The 19,390-nt window shown below is 56.1% G+C and overlaps 1 protein-coding gene across 3 annotated transcripts in view; it reads right to left on the bottom strand.

Moving 5' to 3' along the window:
- Positions 1–1,015: 1,015 nt before the first annotated feature.
- PLEKHM1 (pleckstrin homology and RUN domain containing M1) overlaps positions 1,016–19,390 on the bottom strand; it is a 51,167-nt gene continuing 32,792 nt past the window's right edge. For 2 of the 3 annotated variants that reach the window (XM_005668717.4, XM_005668716.4), the window contains 6 exons: positions 17,374–18,294; positions 14,120–14,265; positions 10,140–10,333; positions 4,630–4,693; positions 3,970–4,127; positions 1,016–3,211 (listed from right to left, as the gene is read on the bottom strand). In XM_005668717.4, the coding sequence (XP_005668774.2) occupies positions 3,106–3,211; positions 3,970–4,127; positions 4,630–4,693; positions 10,140–10,333; positions 14,120–14,265; positions 17,374–18,294 (1,589 nt within the window). In that variant the 3' untranslated portion in view covers positions 1,016–3,105. Of the gene's footprint in view, positions 3,212–3,969; positions 4,128–4,629; positions 4,694–10,139; positions 10,334–11,462; positions 11,525–14,119; positions 14,266–17,161; positions 18,295–19,390 lie in introns of those variants that run through there. The other variant, XR_014821013.1, reaches the window with a different exon arrangement.

Raw genomic sequence — 19,390 nt, 5'->3', positions numbered from 1 at the left:
AGAAAAACCCCACACACCCCTCACATATTGTATTGGTCATTGTTATCACCAATTGTATTATGAAATGAGCTGTCCTCATCTTTGGGGTTGGACTGAGGTCTCCAAACCCCCATCCTCCTTTAGGCAGGAGAGGGGGAGGGAGAAACAAGTGCTCAGAAGCATCTTGCTAAGGATGGAGGGCTGAGTCCAAAGGCAGGGCAGTGCACAGGTCGTGTGCCCGTGGCCCTCACACAGGTTCCTGTTGTCTTCTCAGAGCCCACCACCACCTGGGGCTCATGGGATGGGCAGAGGGAGCTCCCTCCTAGGCTGAAAGGCTTCGAGAACAGGAAACTGCAGACCTGGATGTCTTTCATTCCCATTTTCCTACAGTCCGGTTTCCCTGGGAATTCATCTGTTTCCTTCTGTCTTGACAATGGGCAGTGGTGGGCTTCCCCCTGCAGCCCGCCCCCCCCTTCTCCTGGAACTCCATAGGCAGGTCAGCAGCCAAGGAAAGGCCATTTTGAGCCCTAAAACTGTGAGCCCTGAATCAGGCCCTGCTTGTAAGCCTCTGCTTCCTGAGTCCCTTGTCTCACCTTGGATAACCTCCTAGGAAATAGAGTCCTGTGGGTTTCACACGTTGCTGTTTCAGGGGTCGGTGCGTTGACATTTAAGCCACAGCAAAGAAGCCATCTTGGTGGGATTCCAGGCATTGGCTTCAGTTATATGCGTGTATGTGAGTAAACCTCCCCCAAAGCCCTGAAATCCTACCCCACAGGGGGCGGTAGGTGACTCTGAGGAGAGGCAAGGGTGGCTACAGACTGAAGAATGACCTTCCTTCTTCGTGCCCACTCCTGGCACACAAGCTGCTTGCTTGCAAATGTTTCCCACTAACTGCCCCCCTCCAGATCTCCCCCCCGCCCCCCGGGGTTGATGGAGCGCTGACGAGGAGAGCGAGGGAGCGGCTCTCAGATGATAAAACATGGAGGGCCTGTGGTTTGCCCAATCAGCGGCCGCATTAAGATTCAGAAACCACAGATTAGAAAGATCAAGTCTTTACTGCAAAAATCATTCCGAAAACAAAAAACAAAAAACAAAAAAAAAACCCCACATGGCAGCAGTTCCTTCGGTACATTGCAAAGCACTTCTCAGGGCCGGGGCCCCTCTCTAGAAACAGTTTATTGCATAAAATGAAATTTTAAAAATAGTGTGGGCACTACCAAGGTTCACATCAGCTTTCCATTGGAGGTGAAGGGATACAAGTCAAGTCATCTGAAAGCATCAGCAGCTTCTTGGTTTGGGGCAGGGTCTGATGCTACTTATCTCTGGGAGGGCGGGAAGTGGGGTGCCTCAGGCCCCTCTGGACCAGAGTGAGCTCCTCAAGGGCCTCCCTCCTGCTGCCTCCTAGGCACCTTCTGGAATACAGAATATATTCACAGGCCCGAGGAACCAGGCTCAGGGGGCACTGCGCACCTCAGGCCCACTCAGGGATCTGGGCCAGTTATGGCTCTGATCAGGCTGTGTTTACGATGGAGTGTTAATGCTGGCTTTGGGTGGGGGGAGGCTGGGGATGAGGGAATAAGGATCGACCTTCCTATTGAGGAGGCGGTGGGGTACTGGGCACAGGGGTGCACCAGATGGGGACAGAGCAGCTGTGGGGCAGCCCCCTCCCCCACCTGCCTACCGCCTCCTCTATTCTATTGCACAATTCATCCGGCTCCACAGGGCTGGGCAGGTGACTCAGCAGCCAAATCACCCCAAGGGAGAGGTGGGAGTAGGTTCATCTCTTGACAGTGAACTTGGATCTCCACCTGAGGCCCCCATTCCAAGATGGGTGCGGAAAGGAGGACCCAGGGCTGAGGCAGGCCTGCTGGGCCCAGGAGGGGTGGGGAAGGCAACAGAGAAATCCCACCCAGAGCCCACTCCCACCCCCACCCCCGCAAGGGTCTAAATATCACTTTAAAAACAGTTCCAGGCTCTCACTCCACCTGAAGACCCCTTCAAAAGGCAATCGTGCTCCTAAGAAAATTTCCAGACTCTTAGCAGCGCCCCTCCGGGGCCAGTCCAGCAAAGTTTGGTGACCTCATGGCTTCATAAACTGAGGCTGAGCATCCTTCCACAAGGGTGGCTTCTCCCCCATGTCCCGGGGTCAGTCAGGCGGGGGTCAGTCAGGCGGGGCTGTGTTCCCGAAGTGAAGCGCATCTGTAGCAGCACCGGCCTGTCCAGCTGCTTTGTCGGCGGTAGGAGTGAGGAGGGCAGGGGACGGTGCGGGCTGGACCACGACCCTTCCCTGGACCAAGAACGGCTCAAAGTGCCGACAATGCTGGTTCTGAGTCGTTCCCCTCCTCCTGCGGGACCAAGACCCCAGGAGGGCCAGGGGCTCGGACAAGGAGAAAGTGATGGATTCTTTGGGCGAGGAGGGGGTGGGGAGCAGAGCGGAGAGGGAGAGGAAGAAGGGGGCCATCAGGACTGAGCCCCGCCTGGCCCCACGGCGGTTTGGCACGTTGCACGGGAGCTGTCGGCAGCAAGCGCCTGGTGAGGGTGAAGGAAGGCAGCTGACAAGCTCTGCCCTGGGTGGCCTGTCTGCTTGGTCACCACCCGCCGGCAGGCCAGGCCTGAGTGGAGTGGTTCCTGCACCTCTGCTCAGGGTGAAGTGCCTGGATTTTGTGGGTGACTTGTGTGTGGGGGGGGCAAGAATAAAAAAATACTTTCTGTTGAAACATGAAGGGAAAAAAACCCACCTTAAAAAACTAGACCTTTGAATCAGGAATGTGGAAGTGAAAAAGCTCCCCAAGTCTTGTTTGCACAGTGTTTGCACAGCCCTAATGGAGATGTGGTGTCGGTGAGGGGAGCTGGGCCACTGAGTTCGGAGCCCCCCTCCCCACTGCATCCTTGAATGGATGGGGCACCTGCTGGTACCCCCGCCTCCTGGAGCAGATGGGGGTTGCGGGGGTGGAGGGTGGCCAACAAGGGCTCCTGAGGCTCCCTCTCACGGTCACACCCCAGAGCACGTGGGCTTGTGCCCTGGTCACATGAGAGTCATCCTGACAAGGGAGACATCATGCCACCTTGAGAGTGTGGCCCAGGTAATGGCCAACCCAGCGGGGATGGGTGGGGACAGGAGATGGGTTAAGTACTCTGCTGCTGGTACTTGCGCCGGCGGGCACAGCGGGGGCAGCCCTTCTTCACCACGGCCTGGCAGCTCTGGTGGAAGACGGTCTTGCATTCACCGCACCTGCAAGAAAGCAGCAAGTGCTCCTGGTGCCAGTGGGCCGGAGGCCTCCCGGGCCTGGGGCTGGTGGGTGACACCCCTGCGGTCGGGCAACTCGCGGCACTGCCTCTCTGTTCCAGAATCAAGCATTCTGGCAACCGTGCTTACCCTGAGCCCCCCAGTGCCTGTTGACACTAACTCTCCATGCTGTTTGCCGTCTTAGAAAGAGGGCTTGAGTCCCACCAAATGATTTCTTGCCTACGTTTCAAACACTCTGTTTAAAACACTCCGCGTAAAACACTCAGCCCTAGGTCTGCTCCGGGGTCGAATCCGGGTCAGGGGTCAACTAGTGAAAATGAATCAGTGCTCCTACTAGTTGGGTTTTCCACTCCCACACGGGGTGGAATGGGGTTTGGTGGGTGAATTTCTCTATTTAGAAGCTTCTGATGAGTGATAACTGGGGACCAGAAGACAATCGTTACAGGGCAGAGGCAGGGCAGAGGCAGTGGCCAGGTGCCCACTTCGTGCCTGGCCTTGTGCCAACGCTCCAGGGCAGGAACTCGTTCAGTCCCTCCTCCACTTGCCCACAGATGACAAGCCCGAGGCCCCCGCCACCACCCCCGCAAAGAGGCAGCCTCCTTGCCTCTAGGAGGATGGCTGGCAGTGGAGGAGGGGAGTCCTTTGAGGTCTCGCCTTGGGCCCCCCCAGCAGTGTTGGGCCCGCCCCCCTGGAACGCCAGGCGGTGCGGGCGGGGCAGGGTGGCTGGCCGGGCGGATGCGTACCTGACTGTGGTGTCAAACTCAAAGGGGAAGATGATGTCCTGGTGGCGGCAGATCTGGCAGATGAAGCCGCGCTGGGTGCACAGGTCGCAGTGGTAGACGTGCTGGGAGGCGAATTCGATCAGGGCCTTGAGGAATCCTTCGTACACCCCCTCCGCGATCTGTGGAGGGCAAGCCAGGCCGCCAGGCCTTTCAGGCAGCTGGGCTGACCCCGAGGCCGGCTGCAAAATGTGGCCTGCTGCCACTGCTGGCACCCCGCCTGCAGAACTCCTCCCGAGAGGAGCTGCTTTCCACGTGGGCAAGAAAACCTCCCCAAAAGAGGCCGAGGGATGCAGGCCCGCGGCCCTTGTGCACAGAGGTCGCTGGGGACAATGGGGTTGACCCGAGTTCACCGTATCCTCCCTCGAGGAAAGGAATGTCCCGAGCCCTGTGACCCTGGGCTTTACTGGGCTGCTGGCTTGTCCCAGGGAGCTGGGGGCTCAGTCACTGTCCCAGGACATGTGGACAGCAGGACACCTGCTCTGGGGTGCTGAAAAGCTGAAGCTGCTGAAAAGGTAAAGCGCAGGCGGCCTCCCCGCTCCCCCCATCAGCTCCCTTTCTGATTGCTCCAGGAATAAGGTCCCTCTAGAGAGGTTGGGGTGCAGGGAGGGGTGACATTCTCACTTGCTGGAGGTCAGCGACGCTGTACTTGTGAGGAGACTCCAACAGATAATTCCTGTGGTTGAGCCTTCGAAGAAAACACAAGAGGTTTCCTTAGAAGGGTTTTAGAAGGTTTGAGAAGGGCCAACCTGGGTTTGTTTTTATTTGCCGCTGGTCTGGGCGGGGTGGTGGCAAAAACGACAGTCAGCTGCCTGGGCTCCAGGCCTGGGCTACCAGGCGACCAGCTGCTGGGACCCTGGGCAAGTTACTTCATCCCTCTGAACCTCAGGCTTCCTCACCTGAGAGACAGAGCTGTTTTGAGGATGAAATAACACATGCAAAGTATTTGGCACGGTGCCTAGTACATAGTAAACAATGAATAATTTTTTCCTATAGTTGACAACATTGTATTGTATAATCGAAATATGCCAAGAGTAGAAATGTTCACTCACACACAAATATATATATATATATAGACACACACAAATAAAGCATGTGAGGACAAGGGATGTGTTAATTAACCAGATGGGAGGAATCCTAAGCATATATCAAATCATCACAATATACACTTAAAATACCTTTTTTTTCCCCTTGTCTTTTTTTAGGGCTGTACCCATGGGATATGGAGGTTCCCAGGCTAGGGGTCCAATCGCAGCTATTGCTGCTGGCCTAGACCACAGTCACAGCAACACAGGATCCGAGCTACATCTGCGACCTATATCACAGCTCACAGCAACGCTGGATCCTTAACCCACTGAGTAAGGCCAGGGATGGAACCCACAACCTCATGGACGCTAGTTGGGTTTGTTAACTGCTAAGCCATGACAGGAACTCCCACTTTAAATATCTTACAATTTTGTCAAATATATTCAATAAAGCCGAAAAAAATGTTAAAGATATTTTTTAAAAAGTCTATTGAAAATAACAGGAGTTCCCTGGTAGCTCAGTGGGTTGAGGATCTGCTGTGGAGTGGGTTCCATCCCCAGCCTGGGAACCTCCACATGCTGCGGGCAAAGCAAAAAGAAAAAAAGAAAAAAAATGATGAGGATGATGATGACAGCTAACACTTGCTACCAGGAACTGGACTAAGAGCCCCCCCGCCTTTTTTCTTTTTCAGCTGTATCTACAGCCTATGGAAGTGCCTGGGCCAGGGATCAAATCCAAGCCACAACGGTGACCTATGCCACAGTGGGAACTCCAACTTTATATTAACTCACGGAATGCTCACAATGATCCTGTGAGGTTGACATTATTCTAATCCCTTTTTTTTTTTTTTTTTTTTTTGTCTTTTTGGCATTTCTTGAGCCGCTCCCTCAGCATATGGAGGTTCCCAGGCTAGGGGGTCGAATCGGAGCTATAGCCACCGGCCTGCGCCAGAGCCACAGCAACGCGGGATCTGAGCCGCGTCTGCAACCTACACCACGGCTCACGGCAACGCTGGATCGTTAACCCACTGAGCAAGGACAGGGATCAAACCCGCAACCTCATGGTTCTTAGTCGGATTCGTTAACCACTGCACCACGACGGGAACTCCTAATCCCATTTTAAGAAGAAGCAATGGAGGCACAGAGAGATTAAATAACTTGCCTGTGGTCACACAGCTAGTAAGTGGCAGAGCTGGGGTTTGAACATAGGAGCTGGCTCCAGAGCCTGCGTCCTTATTCACCCAGTGAATGCCTACAGGTGTCAGCTGTTGTCATCATGGCCACCATTACATACCAGGGACAGTGCTGGGGACGAAAGGCGCAGAATATGGCCTCTGCCCTGCTGTAGCCCCTGGTCTGGCTGAGGGACAGACACTCAAGCATCTGGTTTCGCTGCCAAGGGAGAGGAGCTGAGACTTGTCCTGAGTGTGACAGATCCCATTTCAGAGGTGGGGGAGGGCGGGGAGGGGGGACGGAGGACAAGGGCTCAGCTGCCACACAGCTCCGGTTTCCAGCTCACCAACGGCAGTGATCCCAGGGGCTACATCCTGAGAGATAGAGAGGAAACACCCAAGGAAACCCCCCACCAACCCGGTAGAGAAAGCTGCCTGGCCTTGCTGTGTGTCTGTGTGGAACTGGGGTTGGGGCCAGAATTTTCCCAGTCTAAGGAAGTTTGGGAACCTGCCTCAGGATGCTCCCAACATCTTGGAGCAGAAAACAGATGCTCACAGCATCTGGAGTGGGTGCTTGGCTAGGCCCCACCCCATAGCCTCAGCTGTGGTCCAGGGGGAGCCCAATCCAGGGCCGAGATGGCAAGTCCCACCAAGTGGCCAGGCAGGGCGAGCTATGCAGCATGGGTGATGGTGCTGCTGACAGGCTGCTCTGCTCAACGAGCTGCTCTCCCCAGTAAACTTCCAGCTCTCTGGGAACAGGAAGCTGCAGTTTATCACCAGGAAAACATGGGGGCGGGGGGAGGTGTGCGCACAGGCTGTTCCAGAGCCAGCAGGAAGGGTGGGGTGGTTTGGATGGGGAGTCCTCTCTGTCATCTGCCCTCTGCCCACAGTCATGGAAGCCCAGGGGGCCAGCTAGGCCCTGGACCCTGGGCCTGCCTGAAATCAGGGAAGAGTCCCCTCTGTCAGGGCAGCCCCAGGCTGGGTCCTCTGAGAGTAAGGGGACCCTCATCCAACACCTGCTCCTTGCTGTCCTCTCAGCTCCCCCACTCCGCCCCGCTCAGTCCAGGGGCCTCCCCTCCCAGGCGAGTTACTACAACAGCCCCTGCACCCCACTGCTGCAAACTGGTCTTTTCTAAACTCCTATTGGAACGCGACAGTCCCATGCTCAAAATCCCTCCATAGTTCCCCACTGCAGCAGAATCAAGCTCAGCGTCTGCTGTGGCACAGGGGACCTCTGAGGTCTGGCCCCCAAACCCACCCCCCCTGCGGCACTGAGCCCCCCACCCCCACCCCCGAGGTGCTGGCGAGCCAGGCTCCTGCCCCCCTACACTGTGGGTTCCCAGAGCCAAGAAAGCGGGCCCTCCCTTCCCCTTTCTTCTCTGGTCCTTTTGCTAAACCGCAGCTCGCTAATGTGATGCCGTTTGTGTCATGGTGACTCCACTTTCCTGTGTGGGGGCTCTAACGTACTGACGTGGTAAGACGGAGAAGGGCTGTCCCAACTTTCTGCTTGACTCTCTTTATGCTATTTGAATACTGCCTTTGTAAAGAAGAAAACCTTTTAAAGAAAAGAACTCCACAAACCCTCAGCTCAGAGGCCATCTCCCCGGGCAGCAACCCCAGCCCTCTGCGCCCTGCCCCCCTCCCTCACCGCACACATCTCCCTGACCCAGGGCCATCTGTCTGCGGGTCTCTGTCCTTCCCCAGGCACTGAGCCCCTCACGGAGCCCTCACCACAACCCTCGTAGGCCACCTGAACACGGGGATTACAGGCCCATTTTATAGATGAGAAAGTGGAGGCTCAGAGAAGTGAAGCGGCTTCCCTGAGTCACACAGCGGGGATGGGGCCGGGCGGAGGCTGTTCCCGGGCTCTTTCCCCGTCCCAAGCTGGTTCTGAAATGGGGCTTCCACAGCAGGGCCCTGCTTTCTCTAGGGCTGGGTGCACAGGAGTGCTACTGCCCACGGATGGGAACGGCCGGGCCCGCGAGAGAGGCAGGTCTGCCCCAGCACCCAGCACACAGGCATGCTAGGAAGGCTGGGGACCAAACCATCTCCGCAGGCCAGCACCCAGGACCCACCCCACCAGTGCCTGGTCTAGACCCCTGGACTGGGGAGGTGACAAGTCCCACCTAACCTGAGATTTCACCACCCTCGACACGGGGGCAAGGATGGGAGTGAGTGGGACCCAGGCAGCCCACTGATGACAGAGGCAGGAGAGCCTCCCCAGAAGCAGCCTTTCAGTGCCTCGTGGTGGCCCCCAGGGGCTTTCTGTTCTTCCAGGCCCTGCGGAAGAGACCAGGGCCCAGCCAGCTGCTCTAAGAGCCTGCCAGGTGCCCACCTCTGCCCTCTGCCTGAGAGGGTAGCACATGGCTGTCTCTGCCTGCGCCGCCCTGGCTGGAGGAGCTGAACCTGGCAGACAGGTGGTCTCTGAGCCAGCCTGGTAGGATGAGTGGCTGTGGGGGGAAGGTGGAGGGGCTCGTGAGCTGTTCTGAGTGTCCAGAAACCCAGCCACAGAGCCCAGCTGGGCAGCAGGCACCAGCTCGTCTACCTGAGGTCTGCCCTCTTGAGGCCCCAGCCCCCCTTCAGAAGGCTATCACCCCTCACCCCAACTGAGTAGTGAAGGCCCCCCAGGCCCTGGGCCAAGAAGCTGCTTCTCCTCCTCCTCCTTTGCTTTTTTTTTTTTTTTTTTTTTTTTTTTTTACTGCCGCACTTGCGGCATATGGAAGATCCCAGGCTTGGGGTCAAATTCGAGGTGCAGGTGAGGCCTATACCACAGCAACGCTGGATCTGAGCTGCATCTGTGACCCATGTCGCTGCTTGTGGCAACACTAGACCCTTAACTCACTGAGTGAGGGCAGGGATTGAACCTGCATCCTCATGGATACTAGTCGGAGTCTTTTTTTTTTCTTTCTTTTTTTGTTTTTAGGGCTGCACCTGTGGCATGTGGAGGTTCCCAGGCCAGGGCTCTAATCAGAGCTGTAGCTGCCAGCCTATGCCACAGCCACAGCCATGCAGGATCTGAGCTGCATCTGCAACCTACACCACAGCTCATGGCAACGCTGGATCCTTAACCCACTGAGCGAGGCTGGTGATTGAACCTACGACCTCACGGGTACTAGTCAGGTTCGTTACCACTGAGACACAAAGGTAACTCCACTAGTAGGGTTCTTAGCCTGCAGAGCCACAACAGGTATTCCCCAGAAACTTCTTGCAGGGCATCCTGAGGGTCCCACCCCAATCTTGTCCTGTTGTGAGGATGTGGGGTGTGGGGGGGCGGAGGGGCAGTGCTGCCAGGCAGCATAGCAAAGCCGCTGTGGGCGAGGGGTGGTTGGGGACCAGAGAAGTCAGGGCAACACAGCCCTTCGTGGTCTGGGCCTCGCTGGCCTCTCCAGGCTCCTCCCACCACCATCCTCACTTCCCTCCTCGCTCCCCCGAAGCTTCTCCACCCACAGGGCCTGTACTCACAGCCCGTGCACACCAGCCCTCTGTCCTCTGTCGGAGACGCTCTTTCCCGAGTCTCCCTGCTTTTGCACTCATTCTGCAGGTCTCCCCCAGGATGCCGGTTCCTCCCAGAAGCTCTCCCTGCCTCCAATCTGGGTTAGCCTGCTCCCTGCTGCACTCCAGGGCGTCTGGCTCTCTCCTCCAGCCCTCACTCCTGGGTGGAGCTGCTGCCTTACTTGCCTGCCGCCTTTTCAAGGGGCAGGGCCCAGGTCTGCAGTGGTCAGCGCTGTGGCCGTGCCCCTGGCCCAGTGCTGGGCGCTGAGTACATTCTCAATAAATATTTGTCAAATGAAAGAATGAATGAACACATGAATAAATAAGAGCCGCTCCCAAATGCAATGCCAAGGAGTTCTCCACCCAGCCCTGGCACTTCTTCCAAGAAGCTGCTTAGGCACTCACTCCATTTGTGTGTGTGTGTGTGTGTGTCCTGGGTGCTCACCTCTTGCTTAACTCCTTCAGGGCCCCGCTTCGGCACAGGCCCAGGTAATCCCCCAGAAGCTTCAGCTGCTCCCGGGCCCTGGCGATGAGGCGCATCTGCTCCACGTGCTCATACAGCGACGCGTTCACCAGCTGCAGGTTGATGAGGGGCTGGGTCCGGATCTGCGTCAGGAACCTCAGGGCCTGCCTGCAGACCTGGGGACACCACCGCGTGGCAAGGGAGAGACAGAATGGCCATGTGGTGAGCATGTCCGGACCAGACATGGTATTGCCTACTCACTGGCTCACCCCTGAAACCACCTGCCAAGGGAAGTGGTACCATCTTCATTTTACAGACGAGGAAACTGAGATTCCGAGAGAGGAAGTGACTTGGTGGTGAAGGTGCACAGCTCATAGAAGCCATGATTTGAACTCAACTTATCTGACGCTCAAACCTACCCTTCCCCCTTGGCACCAGCTGCGGCTCCTCCCTGGCCACGCTGTGCTGGAGGAGGGGCTGCCCTGGTCAACACACCTCTCCCTGCCCCCCAGCGCCCCCTACCCACCGCCACCCAGGCCTCACAGGTCCTTCCCACTATTTCCTGTCCTCCCAGCCCCCATTTTCCTGCCGAAAGGAAACAGGCACTACCCCGGGGCCGACTCAGGAACCAGGTGACTGGTCTGAGTCAGGCTCCAGCCACAGGAAGCCACAGATCAGACACAGCTTAGCGAGAGGCTTTCCAACCTCCCTGAGATCCCACCAGTAGCACCCACAGGGCCCCCCAAGTCTCCAGGTGGAGTTATGCGGTCACTCTCAGACTCTCCCACATGACGGTTCCACTCTCAGCCCTGACCCCAATGCCAGAGCCAATTACGGAGCACCCGCTATCTGCCAGACACAGGGCTAAGGACCTGACCACAACCTTTCTTCTTCGCCCGCACACCAACTCGAAAGGGAAGGTGCCCTCATTCTCATTGTACAGATGCGGAAACTGAGGCTCAGAGAAGCTCAGGTGGCTTATCCCAGCCACCTGTAGAAAGCAGAGCCCAGGGGTCTAAACTGAGGTGTTGTCTCGTCCCCTTGGCTGCCTCGATTGCTCGCCTCTTGCCTGCAGTCTCCTCCTCGTTGTGCTAAGAAGGATGGAGGGGCCGGGATTTCTCCCAACATCAAGCACGCTGCAGTGGTGAGGATCTGGGCTTTGCATTTGGGTCCCACCTCTTCCCAGCTGTTTAACCTCATGAGATTTACATAACCTCTCTGTGACTCAGTTTCCTCATCTGTAAAATGGGGAAAATAAAAGCACTTATCTCATGGGACTATTTTGAGTTGTTTATTATTATTAACTTTTATGGCTGCACCTGTGGCATATGGAAATTCCTGTGCTAGGAGTCGAATCAGAGCTGCAGCTGCTGGCCTACACCACAGCCACAGCAACACGGGATCTGAGCTGCATCTGCGACCTACTCTGCTGCTTTTGGCAGCGCTGGATCCTTAATCCACTGAGCGAGGCCAGGGATTGAAGCTGCATCCTCACAGAGACAGCGTCGGGTCCTTAACCCACTGAGCCACAATGGGAACTACAATTTTGAGTTTAGATTAAAGAATAATCCACGGAAGCAGAGCCTCAGTAAATAAGGGCTTCCATCAGACTGCGGGTGCCTGTGTGGCCCAGGCCTCTGTCCCTGGAGGCCCTCAGAAGACTGTGAGGCTGTCCCCCCAGCAAGGACAAAGCTATCTTTTCCCATGTCCTGGAGCCCTGAGGTACCAGCCCTCGGCTGACGGGCAGCCTTCTGGCAAAGGCCCGGTGACTCGGTGACTGGGGTCAAAGTGTTGATCCTTAGACCTTCCCACGACTCAGCCCCAGGCTTTGGGTGAGGCTCAGATGAAACAACACACAGGAATGTGCCCTGAACACTGCCCAAGTGCTACGGACAGGCAGGGGCTTCATGCTCCCCAGGGACTGCCCCTCCCCCGTGGGCATGGAGGGGACAGACAAAGAGAGAAGCCTCAGGCCTGGGCTGACATCCTGCCAAGTGCCAGCCGGGCCTCGCACAACTGGGTCAGCCAGGGTGCCAGCAGTGGACAAAGGCCCCTGACCCGCCAGCCAGTCACTTTCCAGTTTGAATGTTCCTGTCTTTCCAGGCCTGGAATCTTTGAGAGAGCTGGCTATTTCCTGACCTGGCATGCTGAGGGAAGTCCTCCAATTCTCTAGTTGGAAAAAGGAAGTGGCACCAAAATTACAGCAATGAATTTTGGAGGAGATGGCTCAACAGAAGCATCTGGGTGTCGTAAACAGTGTTTTATGGCCAAAGGGTTCTTTGCATTTGTGTTGATCTTGAGGCTTAATTTTTTCTGCATGTAGTTAGTTAACTACTATTAAGTAGTGTTACTAAGGGCAGGGGTGGGGACGAGGTAACCAATAAAAAAGCCAAGTAGGAGGTCCTACTGTGGTGCAACGGGATCGGCAGTGTCTTGGGAGTGCCAGGACGCAGGTTCAATCCCTGGCACAGTGGCACAATGGATTAAGGATCTGGGGTTGCCACAGCTGTGGCTTCAGTCACAACTATTGCTCAGATCTGATCCCTGGTCTGGGAACTCCATGTGCCTCAGAGCGGCCAAGAATGGGAGAAAAAAAAAAGCCAAAGTGAAGCGAATGTCTTTGGGGGTTCCCAGCCCCAGAGGGGTGGGACAGCGCTGAGAATCATGTTTCCTGGGCTCTGATGAGGATAGGAGACTGCACGGCCGCTAGGCCTGGGTCCTGAGAGAAGCAAAGAGCTTCTTCCTTGTGTTTCTGTGTCTTGGCAGAAATCTGTGCCTTTGGGAGAAAGCCAAGTGTGTGCCCCCCCTACCCCCCCAGGCAGAACCTGACCAAGTGAATTAGGGGCAGAAGGCGAGGGCTCAGGAGAGGGGAAGGGCACCGAAGCAGGGCACCGTTGAGTAACTGGTGGGTACTGTCTCCTTCAGTCCTCACACAACCCAGAGGCAGACACTGTTATCATTCCTGCCTTTACCGTTGAGGAACCAGAAGTTACATAGTTTGCTCATGGCAACACGGCTACATAAGCGGGTAAGCCAGGCCCAGGGGAAGAGAGGAACATCTGAAAGGGCGCAGAATGTATCTTATTCAAAAGCATCTGGTGGATGTAAAGAAGTACCCGAGTTGGAACACTAACTGCACAAAGCATGTTACAGAGCAGCATGAGTCCAGTATGATGCCAACTCTACAAAAAGTAGATGCATATGTTAAAAAAAAAATGCACAGAAAAGACCGATGGCTCTGAGGGGAAGTGCAGCCAGCTGGTCAGCCCATGCATCCATCTACACCCGCTTCCATCCACCCACCTACCCATCTACCCACCCACCTACCCATCTACCCAATCCTCCTCTATTCATCCGTCCATCCGTCCACCTACCCATCCACCCACCTGCCTCTCTGGCTATCCACAGCCACCACCCCCCCATCAACCCATCTGCTCATCTATCCATCCACCCACCCACATGCATTCATTCATCCACTCATCTATCCACTCATCCATCCTTCTACCCACCCATTCATCCATCTGCCCATTCATATCCTCCTACCCATCCATCCTCTTGTCCTTCCATCCATTCATTTACATTCTGTCCACCGATCTATCCATGCATGTATCTACCCACTTAACCCATCCATCTGTCCATCTATATCTAACCTATCCTGTTTTTCATTTCTATCTATATATCTAGTTGCTGGCACTTTAGTTTTGTCTGTACCCATGTGGCGTTGCAGTGAACCACCCTCAGATGCCCACCTCAGGACCAAGGCGGGCACTGACACGGTTCTGCCCAGCACCAGGTTATTTATTTGGGCAGCGCTCCCAAATCACGGGGCCTGTACTAGTGACCCTGGCTTCCCTTGAACTCAACCCCTCCACACATAAGAACAGCAGCAGCAAAGAGGGGCGACCATTCCTCTGTCACTTGGCCACCCTGTGTGGCCAGGATGGGCAGGGCTGGAGACTTACCGGGCGTTTGGTGAGGTCCCAGTTGTGGATGATCCTGGCCGGGATCACTGAGGCATCGTCTTGATGGCAGATGTCACAGTAATAGAGGCCGGAGAAGGCACAGAGCTTGGGTCGCACAAATGAGAAGCCAATCTGGCGGGAGCAGCCTAGGGGGAAGGAGAGTGGGAGGGTGAGCCGCGGTGGGGCCACGCGGACACTACCAGGGCAGAGGGGCCTGCTACGTAAGGAGGACAGGAAGAGCAGAAAAAGGAAAGTACGAAGATAAAAACAACCACCATTCATATTCCCACCGCTCGGATTCAACCCTATTCATTAATCTTACAACAAAAATACTGTGAGAATTATTGTCACCATTTCACAGCTGAAGAAACGGAGGTACAGGAAGGCTGGAAAAACTGCCCAGTCATGGCAAAGATTAAGTGGCACAGCTGGATTCAAATTTGGGTTGGGGTGGTGTAGAGCCGAATTCTCTCATTCCTGGGTACCTCTTTCTTCCTTCCTTCCTTCCTTTCTTTTTTGCCGTACCTGCAGCATGTGGAAGTTCGAGGCCAGGGCTAGGGATCGAACCCATGCCACAGCAGCAACCTGAGCCACTGCAATGACAACGCCGAATCCTGAACCTGCGGCCCCACAAAGGAACTCCCTTAGCAGCCTCCTTCAATGTCCCCGCTGCTTGCACAGCAATGCCAGCCCCCTCTAGGTCCACCCCTCCCTGGGGGCCTAGAAATGGAAGCCATGGAATCAGGGCCTCAGCAAGAAAGGGAGAACCTGGGGATGCAGGGCTGGCCACAGGGGCTGGGTGGGGAAGCCAGCTGGAGGCAGGGCAGTCTGGACATTGCCTGGTGCCACCTTGAAGCCAGAGCTGCCTGATCTCTCAGGACACTGGTGCAGGCCTGGCTTCAGCCCCTCCACAGCAGGGGGTGGGGAGGTGGGGCAGAGGGAGTGGGAGTGGAGTGTGCTGAGGGCAAAAACAAAGGCCTGGCTCAAATCCCAAGTACAGGCCCTGCCTCCCACAGGGCCAGGGGAAGGATCCCTCCAGCCTCCTTGGGACTAGCAGGGCTGGCTCTTCTGCTTCCTAGCTGCCTCATCCTGACCACCGCTGACTTTTGGCAAGGTTCCGATTCAGCTACTAAATTTTAGAAAGTGCCCTGTCAACGCTGAATGACAATTCAAATGTCAGCAGTCAGTGTCTGGCCGGCCATTGAGCTGTGCTCACAGGCAGAAAAGAGGCCTGTGGTCCCCAGTTTCAGTTTCACCTGCAGGCTGGCATGTGGCAGGCCTGGGAAGAGCACCCGCCAGCATTCACACCCACAGCTGGGAAGCCCTCCTCACAGCCCTGGGGGCCTGGCCTCCTCCCCGAGCCTGGCACCTGTGGGCAAAGTGTAACTGTCAGGGCCTGGCAGGCAGGGGGTGAGGGGTGAGCAGGGGCGTAAAGATCTTTTCTGCAGGAAGCTCTGCTCTGCCTGGCTTCTCTGTCCTCCAGGGCCGCCAACCACAGAGCACTTCCTTCCAGACAGCTGAAGCCGGCTTTCCCTCCACCCCCGCACCACAGCGCCTATGCCACCGCTTGCGGCAGTATCTCCCCACGGCTCTCTGCGCAGGGCAACCTGATGGTTCACAGGGAGGCCCAGGGTGATGGCAATGGGTGTCTGGATTGGGGAGAACAATGGGAAACCATTGTGTTCCCGTCGTGGCACAATGGAAACAAATCCGATTAGCATCCATGAGGATGCGGGCTCAATCTCTGCCCTTGCTCAGTGGGTTAAGAATCCGACGTTGCCGTGAACTGCAGTATAGGTTGCAGACATGGCTTGGATCTGGCAATGCTGTGGCTGTGGCACAGGCCAGCAGCTGCAGCTCTGATTCGACCTTTAGCCTGGGAGCCTCCATATGCTGCAAGTGCAGCCCTAAAAAGCAAAAAGCAGAAAGGAAAAAAAGGAACGTGAGTGGTGGCATATTCGGTAGCTTTGGGGGCAAGGCAGTGGGGAGGCCCTGTGGGGACCGGCTAAGAGCACAGGTTCTGGGACTGTCCAGTCCTCTTCCAGCTCTACCATAATGAGCTGTGTGAACCTGGGACTGGGACTTACCAGCCCTGTGACTCCATTTCCTCAGCCACAAACCGAGACAACAGTAGCACCTATCCCTTCCTACAGGGTGGTTGTGAGGATTAAATGAGACAATCCAAATAAAGCATCTGGCCAACGCAGAAGGACTGGAGTGGATGATGATATGATAATGATACAGCAGGTGTACTGACATGGAAGAATATGCATAATATGGTTCTCAGTAGGAAAAAACCCAAGCTGCTGAACACTAGACACAGCTGCGCTGTCTAAAACGGTGCCCACGGGCCCCAAGGGCCCATTTACATTTAAATACATTTACATGAAATCAAACTGAAAATTCAGCTCCTTGGTCACACTAGGAAGCCAGATTTTAGTACTCTGTAGCCACATACGGCTTGCAGCTACTGCACTGGACAACACATATCTAGAACTTTTTCATCATCACAGAAAGTTCTGTTAGGGAGCACATGGTATGAGACCATTTTTGCAATTAAAAAAAAATGCGGGGGAGTTCCCGTCGTGGCTCAGTGGTTAACGAATCCGACTAGGAACCATGAGGTTGCGGGTTCGATCCCTGGCCTTGCTCAGTGGGTTAAGGATTTGGCATTGCCGTGAGCTATGGTGTAGGTCACAGATGCAGCTCTGATCCCGTGTTGCTGTGGCTGTGGCGTAGGCCAGTGGCTACAGCTCCGATTAGACCCCTAGGCTGGGAATCTCCATATGCCGCAGGTGCAGCCCTAGAAAAGGCAAAGAAAAAAAAAATATTGGGGGCTTTCCCATTGTGGCTCAGCGGTAACGAATCCAACTACCATCCATGAGGATATGGGTTCAATCCCTGGTCTCACTCAGGGGGTTAAGGATCCAGCATCGCCATGAGCTACAGACATGGCTCAGATCCTGGGTTGCTGTGGCTGTGGTGTAGGCTGGCAGCTGCAGCTCCAATTGGACCCCTAGCCTGGGCACCTCCATATGCTGCAGGTGTGGCCCTAAAAAGGAAAAAAAAAAAATGTATACACTCGCAAAAGCGTGCAAAAATATTTGGAAGAGTACTATGCCCCAGCTCCAAAAGAATATATAATTTGATCATCAAACAGCCTCATTTGCTGCAATATTTCAGGGTGGGGTGGGGGTGCTTGTGGAGAGCAGGGAGCCCCCGGGGGCAGGAGGCTGGCAGGCTGGGGGTGGCACCTGCACAGAAGCAGCCCTGGGAGTCGAGGCCTTTCTCCGTGGGGATGGCCACCAGGTACTGGAGCAGGAAGCCGTTCTCCCGCGTGGCGAACTTCAGCACCTCCTGACAGTGCTCATCCAGACTCCCGCCCAGCGTCACTGCCTCCTCTGCCGTCTCCAAGTAGGTGGCCAGGACCTGGCGCACCAGGTCCCTCCACAGCGCGGCCTCCTCGGCGCTCCCAGCCTGCAGCTTCAGGACGGCCTTGGCCGTGATGATTTTGAAGAAGGATGGGCCGCCGAGGCTCGCGTCTGGCAGGATATCTCGGATGGTCTCGACTCCATGGCTGTCACTTAACATCTTCTCGTGGTTTTTCACACGGAAGCACTTCAGCGACTCCAGGGACAGGGAGAAGATGCAGGGCGTCCAGGTCCTGTCCGTGTACAGGTACAGAAGGGACTCCTTAATCGCGTCAGGCTCGGGGACCTGGGAGGACGACCAGTCGTAGCGCGAGTCCTGGAGGGTTTCGGCCTCAGACGGCAGGTCCGGGTGGGGGGGGAGGCCACCCTGGGGGGCCTCTGGGGGCTCCTCAGGCTGGTCGGGGTACTGGAGGTCCACCCACTCCTCCTCCTGCTGGGGCCGGCACTTCTGCAGCGCCTCGCGCACCCGGTCCAGCCAGTCCTCGGCTTCATCCCGCGACGAGGCGCGCAGGGTCAGCTTCTTGCCGGAGAAGACCAGCTCGAAGCGGCCGTCGCTGTGGGCCGGCCCCACGCACTCGCAGCGCAGCAGGGAGCGGTTCTCCACACAGGTGCGCTCCTCGCCGCCCAGGTAGAGGCGCAGCTCCAGCGGGGAGAGCTCGCAGAAGAGTTCCTTCCAGATGCCCATCGCCCCCCGCCGCTCCACCGTGCCCAGCTTCATGAGACCCCGGAACGGGTTGGATAGCCCTGGAGGCAGAAAGAGGCACTTGAGACACTGGGCCCGTCCCTTCGCCTCCCGGGATAACCCCGGGGCCTGAGTCCCGGAGTGGGTGCCGACAACGTGACCACCACGAGGACACAGGCCCGCCCCAGGCTGGATGGGAACGTTTTTTGACAGCCCCTGTCCCATCCTCCCCAGCTGTTGACCTTGCTCCTGGGTGTCCCGGAGAAAATAAAAGCATGTACCCCCTCCCCACCCCTCCTGCTTCCAGCATCTGTACCCATGCTCTGACTGCCCTCGTGGCCAGAGACGAACCCACTGTGCTTCTGTCTGCGACCACCCCAGCTGTGCACGGAGGACTCCCCCGCCCACTCAAGGACACGGACATCCCCCCCCCCACCGCTGTTTTCTCCCTTCTCCACTGGATCATTTCCACCAGCCCACAAACACACTGTTATTTCTCCCAGCTTTAAAAATATCTCTCTTGACTCTGCTCGAGTCTCTAATGATCACCCTGTTTCTCTGTCCCCTTTACAGAAACCCCCCCGAGGAGGTGTGGAAACTGTCTCTAGTTCCCCAGCTCCCACTCCTTCTTGAACCTGCTCCAATCAGGCTTCTGTCCCTCATTCCGCAGAAGCTGCACGTGGGAAGGCTACCGGGCCCTCCCTGTTGCCAAGTCCAAAGGCCAGTCCTTGGTCCCCATCTGGCCTGACCCATCAGCATCAGGGGATACGGCTGAGCCCCCCTCCCCTTGGTCACTGGCCCCTCTCTTATCTCCCAGCACCCCCCACCCCCACTCACTGGCCTCTCAAAGCTGAGGCCCTGGGGCTCAGCCCTGCGTTCACCCGCTTCCTAGCAGATCTTCCCTGGTCTCAGGGCTTTATGCCAGCAACGCCCCAGTTTTTAACTCCAGCCTGGACCTTGCCCTTGAACTTTAGATTCAGATACCCATCTGCTCTGCATGTATCTGATAGGCTTCTCAAAGTTGACACGTCCAAAGACAAATTCCTGATTCTCCCACGACAAACCCACTTCTCTCCTGATGTTCCTCATCTCATGAAATGGCAAAAGCTCCATCCTTCCAGACGCTTGAGCTAAAAACCTCAGCAGTTACCCCTGATT

Source organism: Sus scrofa, chromosome 12, assembly GCF_054392235.1.
Source record: "Sus scrofa isolate SSC_HxYL_T2T_F1_AM1 chromosome 12, Sscrofa_HxYL_maternal_Yorkshire_Landrace_v2.0, whole genome shotgun sequence".
Taxonomy (NCBI): Eukaryota; Metazoa; Chordata; class Mammalia; order Artiodactyla; family Suidae; genus Sus; species Sus scrofa.
This window is presented reverse-complemented; position numbering and strand designations above follow the sequence as displayed.